Source organism: Rhipicephalus sanguineus, chromosome 10 (assembly GCF_013339695.2).
Source record: "Rhipicephalus sanguineus isolate Rsan-2018 chromosome 10, BIME_Rsan_1.4, whole genome shotgun sequence".
NCBI lineage: Eukaryota > Metazoa > Arthropoda > Arachnida > Ixodida > Ixodidae > Rhipicephalus > Rhipicephalus sanguineus.
In genome coordinates, this window is record NC_051185.1 from 118,052,668 (window position 1) to 118,067,509 (window position 14,842).

Genomic DNA, 14,842 nt, shown 5'->3' on the forward strand with positions numbered 1-14,842 from the left:
GCCGCCAGGAAGTGGTCATTGGACAGAGTTAAGCCGGCGCACATGGAGACCAGCCAGTCCACGACAGCAAACTCCGCCCTTCCACCTGAAACCTGCCGAACAGCGCCACATCCCACGCCAGCGACGGACGCCCAAGTGACTGAAAAATATCACACACGCAGTGGAAGACGGACAGGTGCGCCAAATCGCCTCAACCTGTAGCCGCGTTTCATTTCGTTCGTGCATTCACTAGGGGGGGGAGTACTGTGGTGAACTCTAAATGCGCCGCGGTGCAGCCATGGCGCTTCCAGCGTGAGGGAGAACGATATTCCCTTTCCTCCCTCTGCGCCGTAACAAAGGCACGAAGGAGGCGCTGAGAGCGAGAGAAGGAAAACCAGTTCGCAGAGAAATAAAACCAGTTGGTACGGAGACTCTCAACACGCCTCGTCTCTGCGTCGCTCACGCGTACCAACACATCCTCGGTTAAAACGGACTCGCTTTGGCGTGAATGGCTCTGCGTCTGGCGGCAGTCCGGCGTTCAATTCGGCTGTTATTGCCGCGTCCACTTTCGCATTCCTTGAGGTGCTCTGCAGACGACGCATATTGTTTTCCCAAAGCCTAATCAGGCTTTCCGTGGTTCGTGCAAGCCACTTCGTTCGTTTTTCACGAACGCTCGCGGCGTGCACACATCCTCCATGAAGGCCGCCATTTTCTCGGTTAACTACCAAGCCGAGGCCGCCAAGCTCGGTTTGGTACAACCGCGGTTAGCGGCATAACTGCGGTTTCGCATACCGTATGTAACACCTGGCAAGAGGACTTTTCGCTACCAATGGCTGGCAGATTACGCCCCTTGGTTTGCGTACTCAGCGACACTGAAAGGCGCCCTTTGTCGTTTCTGCGTCACCTTTCCTCCAAATGTTCATCGGGGTACTCAAGGTAGCTTTATCGTGCGCACTTTCAGTAACTACAAAAAAATGCACGAGGCATGCAGGGATCATGGGAAATCCCTATGGCACCAGGAAGCAATGGCCGCCTCACAGAACTTTATGGGTGTGATGTCAGGCAAGAAATTACCCGTTGTACAGCAGCTAAACAAAGCCCTGCACGAGCGAGTTGAAAGGAACCGCCAGAAAACCGTATTCGCCACTTTCGTGTGGGGGTATCAAGGGGAACCAACGCGCAGAAATAATTTGCTTTTCTCCCTTCTGTATCTGCTGGGATAATGCATTTGTTTGTATACTAACTTATGCCTCGGTTTGTAGTAGGTGCGCTGCTTATAAATGTACCGTGCTTGTAATTAGCCAAGCCATTTTAAAATTAATGCTTTTCATGTTAAGGCAGGTAGCGCAAAGAGACACGGACACAAGCGAAGAATAAGTGCACAGGACAAGCGCCAACTTCAAACTAAAGTTTATTTCCTGAATCCTCGCCTATTTATCTTATATCACACCACCACATAGTCACCATGGAGAGAACAACTGATACTGCTGCGAATGTCATGACGCCGACTCACCTTAATCACCTCTTATACCTAAAATGATAACAATACTAAAACGCGCAAAACCGCGCAGTCAAACACTGATAACTCGAAAACATCACAATAAGAACACGCATGCTCAGAATAGAATGTTCCTATTACGCGGCAAGGGTAGCAAGGGTGCTTTATTGTTAATTTCGAGGCTCTGGCTTACTAATGTTTCAAGTTTGAAAAACAGGACATAGACGAAAACGTGCTCTATTTTCGGAAAAAGACGCAATTCTATTCCCATTCCGTGCAAAAGGCGCTTAATTCCATCCACATTCCATTCCTCCAAGCGTTGACCCCATTCCATTCCGAGGTCGCGAAAATGTGGAATGATTCCGGAGTCATTCGAATTCTGGCGGGGAAACTCCGCAACACTGGTGGGAAGCATTAAAGCACGCACTCTTTGCGCTATTATCATTGTCTGATGACTGGATGTTATTTTCGTCTTCTGCCAGGCTATATTACATATGTTAACGCGATTCCTCGCCCGACATGACGCCTGTATAGAGTGCTTTTGTGAAGTAGTTACAAGCACCAGCGTGGCGCTCTGGCGGAAGACCCGACTTCCACGCAGAGGACGCGGGTTAAAATCCCATCCAATCCTAGAAATTTCTTTCTCATTTAATTTTTTCTCATATCACGCGATAGCGGTCGCGGACAACTATGGTGCCAATGTCAGCTGTTGTGATCTCATAACAGCTTTCGCTGTAACAAAGTTCAGCGCCGACAATGCCCTCTCCACGCTGGCCTGCGTGAGAGGCGCGCAAAAGTCCACAATTGCGTTAATATAAACATATCTGGTTGCCATTGTTTTCGTTTTTCGCACAATTTCAAGATATCTTTGATTTGGAATTCCTGCCTGAGGTACGCGCTAATACTGTGCCCTGAGATATGCATAATTGCTCACGTTGCATGAGCTCAGTTGTTCCGGATTGCGGAGTTTTCTCGTGAACCGAAAAACGATTGAAAAAGTTTCGGTTTCACTCCGGAACGAAATAATAGATAAAGTTTCGGTTACGTTTTCGTTCCGGTCAAAAATATCGTTTTTTTTTTCGTTCCGTTCCGACACACTGATTGTACAACCGACACACTGATTGTACAACGTTGTGCACGGCGCAGGCGTGCAAATGACACTTGAAGGCGTGTGCTCTTACGCCGAGAGTACACTGCTAGGAGTGAGAATCGTTAGCAAAGCAGTGGTGTTTGTTAGCTGAGAATGGACTGAAACCGCTCACCGACAGCGGACACGTCATCGTGTATATGGACGATATATGCATATTCACGAATGACATCGAGCAGCACATCAGAACCGTGAACGATGTTCTGAAAACAGTGACAGACCTGAACCTACGAGTGGACTTCAGGAAATGCACTTTCGCCGCTGACTCTATCAGCTTCCTGGGATACATAATTTCGAGAGACGGAGTGGCCATCGACCCAAGACGGACAAGTGCCATAAAGAACTACGGGCAACCGCGCTCGAAGACAGAGGTGCGATCATTCCTAGGGCTGACATCTCACTACAGGAAGTACATCAAGGACTACGCGAAGATCGCGCAGCCACTAACGAAGCTAACGAAGAAGCATGCACTTCTAACGTGGACTGCCGAATGCCAATCAGCTATGGATCTGCTGAAAGAGCGACTGACCGAAGCACCAATACTCGCTAATTTTGACCCAGCACTTCCAACACAAGTTCACGTTGACGCATCATATACTGCATTTGGTGCTGTCCTTTCTCAAAGACACGCGGACGAAACGCGCATCGTAGAATACGCAAGCAAGAAGGTGCCCGACTCGGACAGGCACAAGCACTCGACAGATTTGGAGGCGATCGCAGTGCACTGGGCTGTCACCGACAGATTCCACCAATACCTCCAAGGGCTACAGCACTTCGAAATATACACCGACAACTGGGCGGTAGCGCATATCATGTCAAAGAAGCATCCACAAAGGCGATTCGCTCGGATCGTGCTTGACCTGATGTCATACAACTTCACGATTCGACACACGTCGGGCAAGACAAACGTCATCGCAGATGCGTTATCGCGAGTCCCAGAAAACACGCACAATGTGTTCGTTCTGAAGGCTGAAGACAACCGACTCGGCAGAGCGCAGAAAGACGATCCTACGCTTGCCCCGATCATCGACCAAACAGAGAGAGCACCAAGGACGATTCCCTACAGGATGGTACAGGGCAGACTTGTACACGTCACCACCGACGGAGACAGAGAGAAACACCGCATCGTGGTGCCAGAAAGCCTAAAACAATCGGTTCTGACGTCATACCACGACGAACACGGTCACGGCGATATATGCCCAAGCAAGTTATTTATATACAGAACACGAAACTATATAAGTATGGTGTCCTCATCTTGTCTTGCGGGGCGCAAATGTTTCGTCCGCTATCACAAGCAGGAACCCTGCACAAACGCAACTGACCTGTAAGGCGTTAATCGTGCGTGGTGATTCCGTTCTCTCTCCGAAATGACATGGGAGACCTTAATACGGTCCCCCGACGAAAGACTGCAGAAAGCAGTCATTGCATGGGCAGAAGAGGTCGCCGCAGACAAGCGGCCAGCTCCAAACCCACGAAGTTTCTTTTAATAAAGTTGTATCCTCCTCATGGTGCCTGAGCATGATTTCGCTGAAATCCTTCATCCGCTGCACGGTGCGTAGATAGGCCCTCCTTCCACGCACTGTTCAGACTCCGTGGCTACCAACAGGTTTTATCAACGTTGCTCAGTGCAATTACGGCCGGGAGAACACTGCAGAGGCAAAATAATGAATACTGACCGCCGCGGCTCGGTACGAGAAGTAGGGAAGCGCACATGCCGCCGCCGCTATCACAAGATGTACGCGCCACGTAACTATAGCAACTATAGCAACGCCGCCATTGTGCCCAGTGGACATGGCCGCTGAGACGTCATTTTCTCCACACTTTTTTTTCCCAGCGCGCGGGCTGGGCCTGGCTGGGCCAAGGAGGTTAAAAAAAAAAAATTGGGCTGGGCAAGCCTATCTCTTCTGTGCTTTTCTTCCCTCGTGACAACGTGGATGCATCGAGAATCGAGAATCGCGCCCCTACCGCCCCTGCCGGCGCGATCTCGCAAGCCATCACGTGACCTAATTAGAGGCAGTTGCCGCACTGTTGTTGCAGGATAGCGTAGATCTTGGTTCGTTTCAGGCAGCGCTGCGTTCATTGTTCGAAGCATTGTCCCAAGTTGGCTGACTTTGTCGAAGAGCAACGCGCGCCCGTGAGTACTAGTACCTACTACTTTATTGCATGTTAACAGTGATATGATAGCTGCGTCAGACATGGTGTTTTCATGCTTCGAAAGCGTGGTCGAAACTTGTAGCGTGCGCGCATACGTCACGTGCGCACACGTTTAGGGTTAGCAACCGTCCCGACTATTCGTACAGCGTCCCGAGACTCGCGCCGTCCCTATCGGGACAGCTGTATGTCCCGTATTTGCACCAGACCGTCCAGCTAAAAATTTAGATGTGATCCAGCTCACGCCCAACAGCGCGCTTCACGCTTACCGGAACATGAATTAAGTTCGCACAAATCGCACGCACTAAGCAGTGCTGTGGTGGCTGCATGCGAGGAGCTTTAGCCACTTGAGTCATTCGAACTTCCGTGTAAAGTGCGAATACTTTTACGAGTACAGAAGTGTTGCGAGCAGCCCGTAGCCAGCTGAAATACCGCGATAAAGAAAAGTGATTTTGCGGGCTCCCTAGGTTAATGCTTACACCTCACGTAGCGTATCAGAATGGAAAGTGTAACGAGCGTATACTGATGCACGCAAGACAGGTGGTGTTCACAGTTTTTGGGGAAGATTGCCCTGCAGGACGTAAGAAGTTGTTACAGTGTATATGTGAGGACGCAACAGTTGTATACCCTTGTATGCCGGAACTTTGTGAAAATGGCCGCTAACGCTAACTTAGCGTAGGCTATTCTAAAACTGCTAGTAACCCTAACCACGCTACGGACTAGCTGAGAGTACGCGTAGGTTAAGGAAAACGTGCGCGTTTTGTGCAGTGCTGGTCGTACTACCTTTCTATTATACCATAGACCGCGTATAACGTAAATCGCCAGAGGAGCGCTGTGAAACCAAAACACAATTTGGCAAAGACTGCACATGCAAGAAGTGGCGAACAGGCAGCCGTGCCATTCCAAGAATCGAGTTAATTGTGCGACTGTGGTGTGTTCTCATTTCCTTAAATTTGCAAATGTTGAAAGGTTAACGTTCGCGGACCACGGCCATGCTGACAAAACGCGAAAAAAAAAGGCGCTGTAGCAGAAAGTCGCCGACTAACTTTCAGAGCTCCTCGGTTTTGCGCCGAATTACCTCGCGGAACGGCAACCGAATTTCCGCATGCTTTTGATTTCCCAGGCGCGATGTCGGGACTCGGAAGCAGTCGCGAGCGCGAACCGCGTCTCGAGTGTTGCACATGCACGCCCTCGTTTTCGTCGACGATTCAAGTTGTTACTTTTAGAATAAGAAAGTTCCGTGTATCCATCCGCCCTATTCAGTACGTATAACATATGCAAAGCTTTTCGTTGACTCGGCACCAAATCGCACATTCGCGGTACGCGTGCACTCTCAGAAAGCGTGCCGCGGCGCCATCCCGCCCGTCGGGGCTTCCGCTCGGCGGCATGGACAGTCAAGGCGCCCACGGGCTCGCGGCTTCTCCCCGACAGACGAGAAGGGCGGCACGGGAGAGAAGTGTCCGGTTGATGTATGAGCGCCTTGCGAGGAGGAGAAAATGCAGGCGCCGACTGATGGCTGGCTTGCACGGCAGCGAGCGATTCGGTCGACCAGGGAGAAAATCTGATGATCCACGGGAGAAGGAGAGAAAAGCGGCGTCTCGCGAGCGGGAAAGGGCCGCGCCGCCGGTGTGTTCGTACCTGTCTACGCGCTAGCCTCACACCCGCCCCGCTTGAACGGCCGTCCTTTTGACGTCACGAAGAGTGGTTTTCAACTTCTCACCTCTCATTCGCTGCTCGAAGGCGGTCTTCATAGCAAACAAGGCGCTTGCTCGATGTGAAGCGGGCGCGAGCGCTTTCGCTGAAGCTACGTGGAAAAAACAGCTGATTTTCTTGTTGTGATCATCATAAGTGTCTTACAACTCTCGCGGAGATATTCATCGAAAGTAGCCAGCCGGTGTGCGCTTCCTAGCCTCATCAGTGCATGCATGCAATCGAGAACAGAAATGGAACAGTGTAGAAAGTTGTGCTGATGCAAGTGTAGTCGTTTTGTACCATCAGTCTTTGAAGTGTGCTCCAACTTGCCCAACAAAACGCTCTTTCGAGTGCAAGGAAGATTTCCGTAATGTTTTCTAAGACAGGTATGTGTGCACCGAAATGAAAAGTGATCAATCACCGGAACAAGTGTTCATGAATTCTGTGTTTGTCGCGATGAATAGCATGCATAATTTGTGAATGCTACTCGAGCCCACGCTTCAGAAATGTTGATACGATGAGGACGTATTGCCCCCGTGATTGTTGTTGATCGTGCGTGCTGTTGTGACCGTGGTGAAACTTCTGCGCCCCGTGTCATATTTGAGCAATTCTGCCCACTGTTGTGAAGTGGGTTCAACAAATGGAAAAAGTGAAATATTTACGAGCGCAGTGCTCAATTTCCAGTCCGTGTGGTGGTGTGCGTGTACCCTGAAGTGAAGCTTGCGTAATGGTTGCTGGTTCAGTTTTCTTGTGTGTCTAGGGAAGTGTGTGTGCTTTTTATTGCACGTTTGATTTGGTTGGAATAGACGTGTTTCGATTAGGGGAATCGAAGAACTGACTTCCTTGTTACGTCTGTTAAAGAACGTGTACACACTTGTAAAATTGTCTTGAATGCAAAAGTAGGGCAGCCTTCATTTCTGTAGCAAGGATGACTGCAGAGTTCATTGGTATGGTTTCATTTTCAAGTCGCCCGACTTTACGGGTCCCTGTCATGTGAATGTTCGTGTGAATCCCAACAGTCTTTAGATAATTTCTACGTTATGTGAATAGTTTCATAAAGCCAGGCATACAGGTTACTGAAATAGCAAAAGCCTAAACTGCTTGGGGCACAAGCACACAATGAAGCTATTTTGCACGGAAGCTAGTGGCATGGCAGGAACAATTAACTGTGTCCTTCTGTCTGAATCTTTACTAAATATACTTTTCTTATAGAAAACGGTGTTTAAACTGGCATGTGGTTCAATGGCATAAGACAACGAGGCTCTAAACAGCAGACAACTCTTATACATAGTTTTCACGGACGTCACAACTGGGGCTTGTGGGATAGGTGGCCGCCATGATGGTGAACTGCTAGCGCGGTGTTATCGTTTGGTGCGTGTGCAGGTCCGATATTTTCGCGTTGTGCGGGTTCAGTAACAGTGCGGCGTCGCAATGCCGATGTGTGCGATGACTGGCTGTAGTGCGAGAAGCACGTCTGCCGCACAGAAAACGGACCTGGAGCCAGGAACCGGGCTCTACCGATTGCCGAAAGTGATAACTCGGCAATGCGACCGCACGAAAGTGTTGTCGGAGGAGCGTCGGCGTCTCTGGCTCGCTCGCATCAACAGAAAGGGCCTCAAGAACCTGGATTACCTCCGTGTATGCGGTCGGCATTTCATCTCAGGTAAGCAAAACAGGATGAAGCGAACACTTTAAAAAATTAACGCCACCGCTTACAATCGCCTGCAACACAGCCGTCGCTGTGTGTGCAGCGGTTTAAACATCGCAGGAGCTCTCCGGGTCGCGTTCGAGCCCGTTCCGGATCTTCTGAATCTTAACGGGCACCTTCGACTGCGATCTGCGTACTGCAATCGAGTTAAAATGTCACTGTCTGCACCAAACTGCTGAGTTTAACGTGCTCGATGCGTGTTGTTTGTACCGTGCATTGAAACTGCCGTTCACATCGGGCTACTGATCGCGAGTGCCTTGTGTAATTTTGCGCTGTTCGTAACAGCTTGTAACGAGACAGTTTTCGCGCTGAAGTCGCAATTTCACATGCAACAGCGCGCCAGGTTTTCACTGTTGATGTTTTGTAATTTGCAGGACAGCCAGCGAGTCTAATGGACAACACAAACCCGGATTGGGTGCCGAGCCAACACTTGGGATACAGCAACCGCACAGCACCGGGCGTTAACTCTACTTCTCGGTACAAGCGCGCCAAAAATCGGCTGGCAAAAAAAAAGGTGGCCCCAGCAGCGAACGCAGCTAACATTCAGCCGGCAGAGGTTGACCATCCTTCGCCTGAAATGGTCGATGCAGGCGATCACTTCAGTGAAGAGACGCCTGCTGAATGTTCCAACGAGACCACTTCAGTTACAGGTCTGTTTACTCACAGATACCTCTTGGATGCAGTAAAAAGCAGCACTACTTTTAACTGTACTTTGATGCCCCCAAATTGTTTTTGCAGATGCTGCTGTGCAAACAGATGTAACCATGGCGTACATGAACACCTTGGAGGAGGACGGCAAGAGGCTTGCGTTCGAGCTGCAGGAAGTCAAGAAGCAAAAAATGAAACTTGAAGTGACAGAGGCTTCACTTCGAGGTGACCCCGGCAAAGTTGTGTTCTACACAGGCTTGCCTACTTTTGCTAGGCTCCTTGCCATCTTTCAGATTGTAGAGACTGTTGTGAAACACACGCAGCAAAATGGCCTCTGCAAATTTCAGGAGTTCATTGTGTTCCTGATGAAACTAAAGTGCAATTTTCCACTGCAAGACCTAGGTTACAGGTTTGGTGTATCCGATTCTACAGTGAGCCGAATTTTTGAGAAGTGGCTAAATGCTGCCTTCTGGAGGTTGAAATCGCACATTTTTTGGCCGTCCAGGCATTTTATTCAAAAGACCATGCCGCAAGCTTTCGTAGACTCGTTCGGCACTAAAGTTGCGGTGATTATAGATTGCTTCGAGATCAAAATTGAGCGGCCTTCTTCCCTAGAGCCACGTGGTGAGACTTGGTCTCAGTATAAGAGCAGCAACACAGCCAAATATTTGATAGGAATCAGTCCTCAGGGTATTATAACCTATATTTCGGAGGGGTGGGGTGGCAGATGCAGTGACAAGCACATTACAGAGAACTGTGGTATACTTGACTTGTTGACGCAGGGTGATGTTGTGTTGGCAGATCGTGGATTTGACATTGCAGACACGCTTGGTCTCTACTGTGCACGTTTGCATGTACCTGCCTTCACAAAAGGTAGAAATCAGCTCACAGCTCTGGAGATTCATAACACTAGAAAGCTTGCTAGTGTACGCATCCATGTTGAGCGGGTAATTGGCCTTGTGCGAAACAAATACATCATCATGAAGGCTGTACAGCCAATTAATTTTATTGCATGTAGGCAGGATGATCCCGTCCCGCCGCTGGACAAAATAGTCACAGTTTGTTGTGCTTTTTGTAACATCTGCCCATCTGTAGTCCCAGGAAATGAGAACGAACCTGCAGAAACGCTTTCCTGTTCCAATTAGTGATTGATCAGACTTGTCATCACGGAATAAGATTGAACAAAATTCTGCAGCAATCTACATGAAGGAAATCATTAATGGATGAATAGAAATTGTGCTGCATGTAAATTGCCAAAAAGGAAACTCAAGGTTTCTCCAAAAGTAGAACTTCGCAGTTGAGCAATAATTAGCCATGCAGACGACATGTTTCGGCAGAATTTTTCTTAAGTTTATTTCAATATTCTTGCCTTCTATCCAGAGTTTCTTTTTTGAAAGTTGAGATAGCCCGTTTGATGTCTACATATATTGTGTTGTTTCATGGTTTAGCATGTATGCTAAATACACTTTTTTTTCTCCTCTGGAGACTGAGTAGAATGGCGAGTGAAATATTTTGCACACTGACTGAAACCCGTGATCTCTGCCCTTTTGCTTTGTGGATTTACACATTGTTTTTTAAGTTTATTTCAGTGTTCTTGCCTTTCGAGCTTTTCTTTGTCTTGAATGTAGTCCAGTTGATTTATGTATATATTGTGCTATTATGTGCCCTTGCATATAAACAAGACTTTTTTTCACTTGCGTCTGCATATAATGGTAATACACAGTGATTGCAATTTAGTTGTTAGTTTTGATAAGGCCTTGCTGCTAAAAATATTAGTCTAAGATTGCGATAAGAGTGTACCGAAATAGTAAGGTGTGCTTGCATTTTGGGTGTCTATATTAATATGTTCTTTACTGTAATGTTGATATTGCAGTCGTGATTTGTGAATGTCTGCTTCCTCTGTGTCAACAATACAGACCAATGTTCAGGCGCGGCTGCAAAATAATGACAACCACAGTAATTAAATGGGTCAAAGTCACATTACAGCAGCTAGAGATAGGTATGCTGTTGCCAGAATTATGCCTCGGAAGCAGGCAAATGTGTTCATTGTGAAGCATCCGTCACATGTTCATAAACTGCATGTCAAAGTGTTTTATTTACACAGTGTGATGCAGCAAGACAAATATGGACACATTTGTTCATAGACTGAGCTAAATAAATCTATTACAGTAGTGGGCTGTGTACGTTATTTCATAAAATTCGCCTGCAGTTGTGGCATCATGCTGTTACATTGCTAAGCTCAATGGCATGGAAACGAATCCTGGCTAGCCTTGGCCACATTAGATGAGGATAACATTCAAAAAGCCTGTGTACCGTACTTAGTGGGGCAAGGTAAAGACCATTAAGTTGTGAAAATTAATGCACAGTGCCACGTTACAGCACGGTCTATATCTTATTTGGGCAATAAGGCCTCAGAATCGAAACATGATAAGAAGGCGTATTCTTTGATGAATGGCGTAAAATCACTTAAAGCACAAATGGAAAGTTCTAATGACTAGAACGAAATCACAACAACTCAATGTGCATGAAGGCTGATACCTAATAACATCTCGGGATGCACATGATTTAAAAGGAATACACACAAATAAAAAAATTCTTTAAATGAAAGATTATACAGCAATGACTAAAGCACCCAATTTACACAAGCGCATGAGATTACTGCTATGCAAAAGAGAAACAACCGTGCCGTAAAAAAACAAACAAACATGGTATAATACAGCAGTTGTTACCATGCTTAGTGGGGCAAGTTAAAGACCATCAAGTTGTGAAATTAATGCACAGTGCCACGTTACAGCACGGTCCATATCTTATTTGGGAATAAGGCCTCAGAATTGAAACATGATAAGAAGGCGTATTCTTTGATGAATGGCGTAAAATCACTTAAAGCACAAATGGAAAGTTCTAATGACTAGAACGAAATCACAACAACTCAATGTGCATGAAGGCTGATACCTAATAACATCTCGGGATGCACATGATTTAAAAGGAATACACACAAATAAAAAAATTCTTTAAATGAAAGATTATACAGCAATGACTAAAGCACCCAATTTACACAAGCGCATGAGATTACTGCTATGCAAAAGAGAAACAACCGTGCCGTAAAAAAAAAAACAAACATGGTATAATACAGCAGTTGTTACCATGCTTAGTGGGGCAAGTTAAAGACCATCAAGTTGTGAAATTAATGCACAGTGCCACGTTACAGCACGGTCCATATCTTATTTGGGCAGTAAGACCTGTTGACTGCTGTCTGATCTGGTACAATCCCGACAAAACCACTGCTTTTGCTTGGGTGCCCGCCTTATTCCAATACAGCTATAGTGAAACCAGCCATACTTACAGTTGCTGCCATCGCAGGCAAGCATTTTTCCTTGCTCTGGTCCTTGACAGTAGCAAAAAGTGCCTGCACTAGCTGAAGAATTTGCGCTCTTCTTTTTTGTAAAATATTCTGCAAATAGCTCAGGCAAGACTGCCTTACTAAAGAAGTCTGAGGCTGTTACATTGATGGTCTCAAAAAACACCTTGTCCCGCAGTATTCTTTCAACATACATACTCTGTGGGGTCCACACAACAAAATCGCAGTATGGAAGATTGCACACCGCCAACTGTGTTTGAACTTGAAAAAAGTAGCTATGGCTATGCTTCAACTGCAACTTCCCATTCACTACCTCTAGGCAGAAGTCATCATTGTTTAAGGCTGCTTGTTCTACCGTGGTATCAGCTGCTGAATGGGGACATTTAACTTCAACGAGTCCCCTCCCACAACATGTGCACATTACCGAACTGTCGGGACTGGCTGCTAAGTATGGGAATTCGGAGCTCAAGAAAACACCAGTCTTGTTGTGAGAAAAATTGGTGTGGCTACTATTCATTTTATCTGCATATTGTGCAATAGCATCTGATTCGTGATCAATACCCCACAATGTGGCTGCTGTACTAAATTGATGTAGTTCGGGATAACATATCCTTTTCAGCAAGCTCACTGAAGGCTGAGTTATGCTTGTTTTACATACGCTCTTCATCACAGAAGCTGTAATCCGTCCAGCACGATATTTAAACCATGCTGGACACCTGAATTGCTGCCTCGTCACCGCTTCCACATGATGCACCATTTCTTCAGTGATGGCCAGTTCAGGAAGTACATTTTTGGCACGTTCGAGGAGTTCTGGCAAGTTCTCTGACTTGGCTTCATTACACAACAGCTGTCGTAGGTTGGGAGGCTTGTTGGTTTTGGGGGCTACAAATCTGTCGCTGTATACTGGCAGGACCATGAATATTGCTGGTGGGGCACCTCCGTCATCGATGCTTGCATAAAATGACTTAAGTTCTTCCTCTGTTGGAGGAGGCAAAGCTGATGCTTGCGTAACAGCTGGCTGCTGCTGCACCTCAAGTGGTATCTTGGGAATGGAATCCATGCGAGTTTTCTTTCTCTTTGAAGACGCAAAGTCTATTTCTTTGAGTCGCTTGTACTCTGTGCCTGAGCGATGTGCGGGGAGCCAAACATTTGCCTTTTGTGTGCATGTCCTCGACTCCCTGATGCGCACAGCTGTCTCCATTGCGAAAAGTGTTGCGCCGATGTGGGAACATGCTTCACCTGCACCTGCCATGCAGGTACAATGCGCTGTACATATGCTCCCATCACTGTCGACCAACACCCAAGGCTTGAGTGGAGCTTCTCGCAGCCGCTGGGAGTGGGCGACCTGAAGTAAAAAAGATTCATCCTAGCTTAGAAGAATGAATGCAACCGTACATCTGTCGTGCTTCTTAAAACATGTACACAGCCCACATGTATATTAAACGACTACCAAAACAGGGACATATGCTCATTTTAAAACGATGTCCAGCACCTTGTTGCTCAACACCCTAAAGCTCAGGGGCGTAGCCAAGGGGGGGGTTCAAACCCCCCCCCCCCCGAAATTTTTCAATTTTGCTTGTGTATATATACACGCACACATACAAACGCACGCACGAACTTACATAAAGCATGGTTGAACCCCCCCCGAAAAAAATTTCTGGCTACGCCCCTGCTAAAGCTGTCGATTTCATAGTGAAAAAACCACTGAAATGCTATCGCAGTGGGCTCTACATATTACGCTTACACTTAACGAGTCTCAGAAAGCTGTATATAGGCATACGAATAACAAAACACGGTATTTTGCGTCGTAAGCAACGGCCGGCGGCGTGAACTTTGAGCACTGAAGCAGCGCACGGTGCAGTAATGAACGGCCAAAGAATGAGTTCGTACGAGTGAGTACCGTGTTAATTACGTTATTACAGTGGTAATGCTTTACGAATATATTTTAGAAATAATCATAACCTTACCTCGCTCAACACGATGACGCGCTTGGAGGGTAGCCGCATTGCTGTCACGCCGCTCACACGGCCACTGGTGAAGTAGTTGTGAGCCTCAAGTGACTTGTAAGCTTTCATTTCGGTGAGCGATACGTGGTTCGTCGACAGCACCAAATAGTTCACTATGTCGGCATGCGTCGTAACCGGTAGTACCTCCACGTCCGTCGTCGTGTCAGTACCGGCGCACAACGTGTAGGGGTCAACTCCATCGCACATGCTGACCTTCGCTTCGTAACGTGCACGCGTCGGACCCACCAGCTCGGCAAAATATGACGGGCAGAATTCCTTCCGCCTGACAGGCGCCATCATTCAAACACTCGATAGCCGACAGACTGCAGGAAGACAGCGATGAACACTCGTGCGCACGCTTGGGCATGCTCGCGCGCCTTTGTCGCTGTTCTCCAACATGGCGGATACCGCCAGCAGACGACGGTGTGACGTCACATGAAAACTATGTATTCTTTTAGGAGTTCGCATCATCTGGCTTCACCTGCTGTGGCTTCCCCCGAGTTCTTCTGTTGCGGAAGGCGACTTTCTTCGGCAAAGGTCAGTGCAGCATTTTCATCAACTCATCCCGGTTGCGTAAGTTTCTTGTCCAACTCGGGCGAGTAAAGTTTTTGTATAGCTCTATTAGTCGCAACACCTTGTGGTTGCTGAATCTTTT

The 14,842-nt window shown here is 47.4% G+C and overlaps 2 protein-coding genes across 2 annotated transcripts; one reads left to right on the plus strand and one right to left on the minus strand.

The window, feature by feature from the left end:
• The first annotated feature begins 7,845 nt into the window (after positions 1-7,845).
• LOC125760298 (uncharacterized) lies at positions 7,846-10,702 on the plus strand. Its single transcript, XM_049420178.1, has 4 exons — positions 7,846-8,130; positions 8,550-8,825; positions 8,914-9,254; positions 10,697-10,702. Exons 1-4 carry the CDS (start codon positions 7,899-7,901, stop codon positions 10,700-10,702), a joined length of 855 nt encoding a protein of 284 aa, XP_049276135.1. The 5' UTR covers positions 7,846-7,898.
• A 45-nt stretch (positions 10,703-10,747) lies between these two features.
• LOC125760299 (uncharacterized) lies at positions 10,748-14,485 on the minus strand. The gene is made up of 3 exons (XM_049420179.1): positions 14,149-14,485; positions 12,898-13,526; positions 10,748-10,757 (listed from the first exon to the last, which is right to left on the minus strand). The coding sequence occupies exons 1-3, from the start codon at positions 14,482-14,484 to the stop codon at positions 10,748-10,750; spliced, it is 975 nt and encodes a 324-aa protein (XP_049276136.1). The 5' UTR covers position 14,485.
• Between the last annotated feature and the right edge of the window lie 357 nt (positions 14,486-14,842).

Excerpts from the sequence above, each read along its gene's own strand:
- LOC125760298 (XM_049420178.1), top strand. The coding sequence starts at position 7,899 with ATGCCGATGTGTGCGATGACTGGCTGTAGTGCGAGAAGCACGTCTGCC. Across the intron at positions 8,131-8,549 it reads CGGTCGGCATTTCATCTCAG|GACAGCCAGCGAGTCTAATG; the intron begins GTAAGCAAAACA and ends TGTAATTTGCAG. Across the intron at positions 8,826-8,913 it reads CGAGACCACTTCAGTTACAG|ATGCTGCTGTGCAAACAGAT; the intron begins GTCTGTTTACTC and ends TTGTTTTTGCAG.
- LOC125760299 (XM_049420179.1), bottom strand. The coding sequence starts at position 14,484 with ATGGCGCCTGTCAGGCGGAAGGAATTCTGCCCGTCATATTTTGCCGAG. Across the intron at positions 13,527-14,148 it reads GCGTCATCGTGTTGAGCGAG|GTCGCCCACTCCCAGCGGCT; the intron begins GTAAGGTTATGA and ends TTTTTACTTCAG.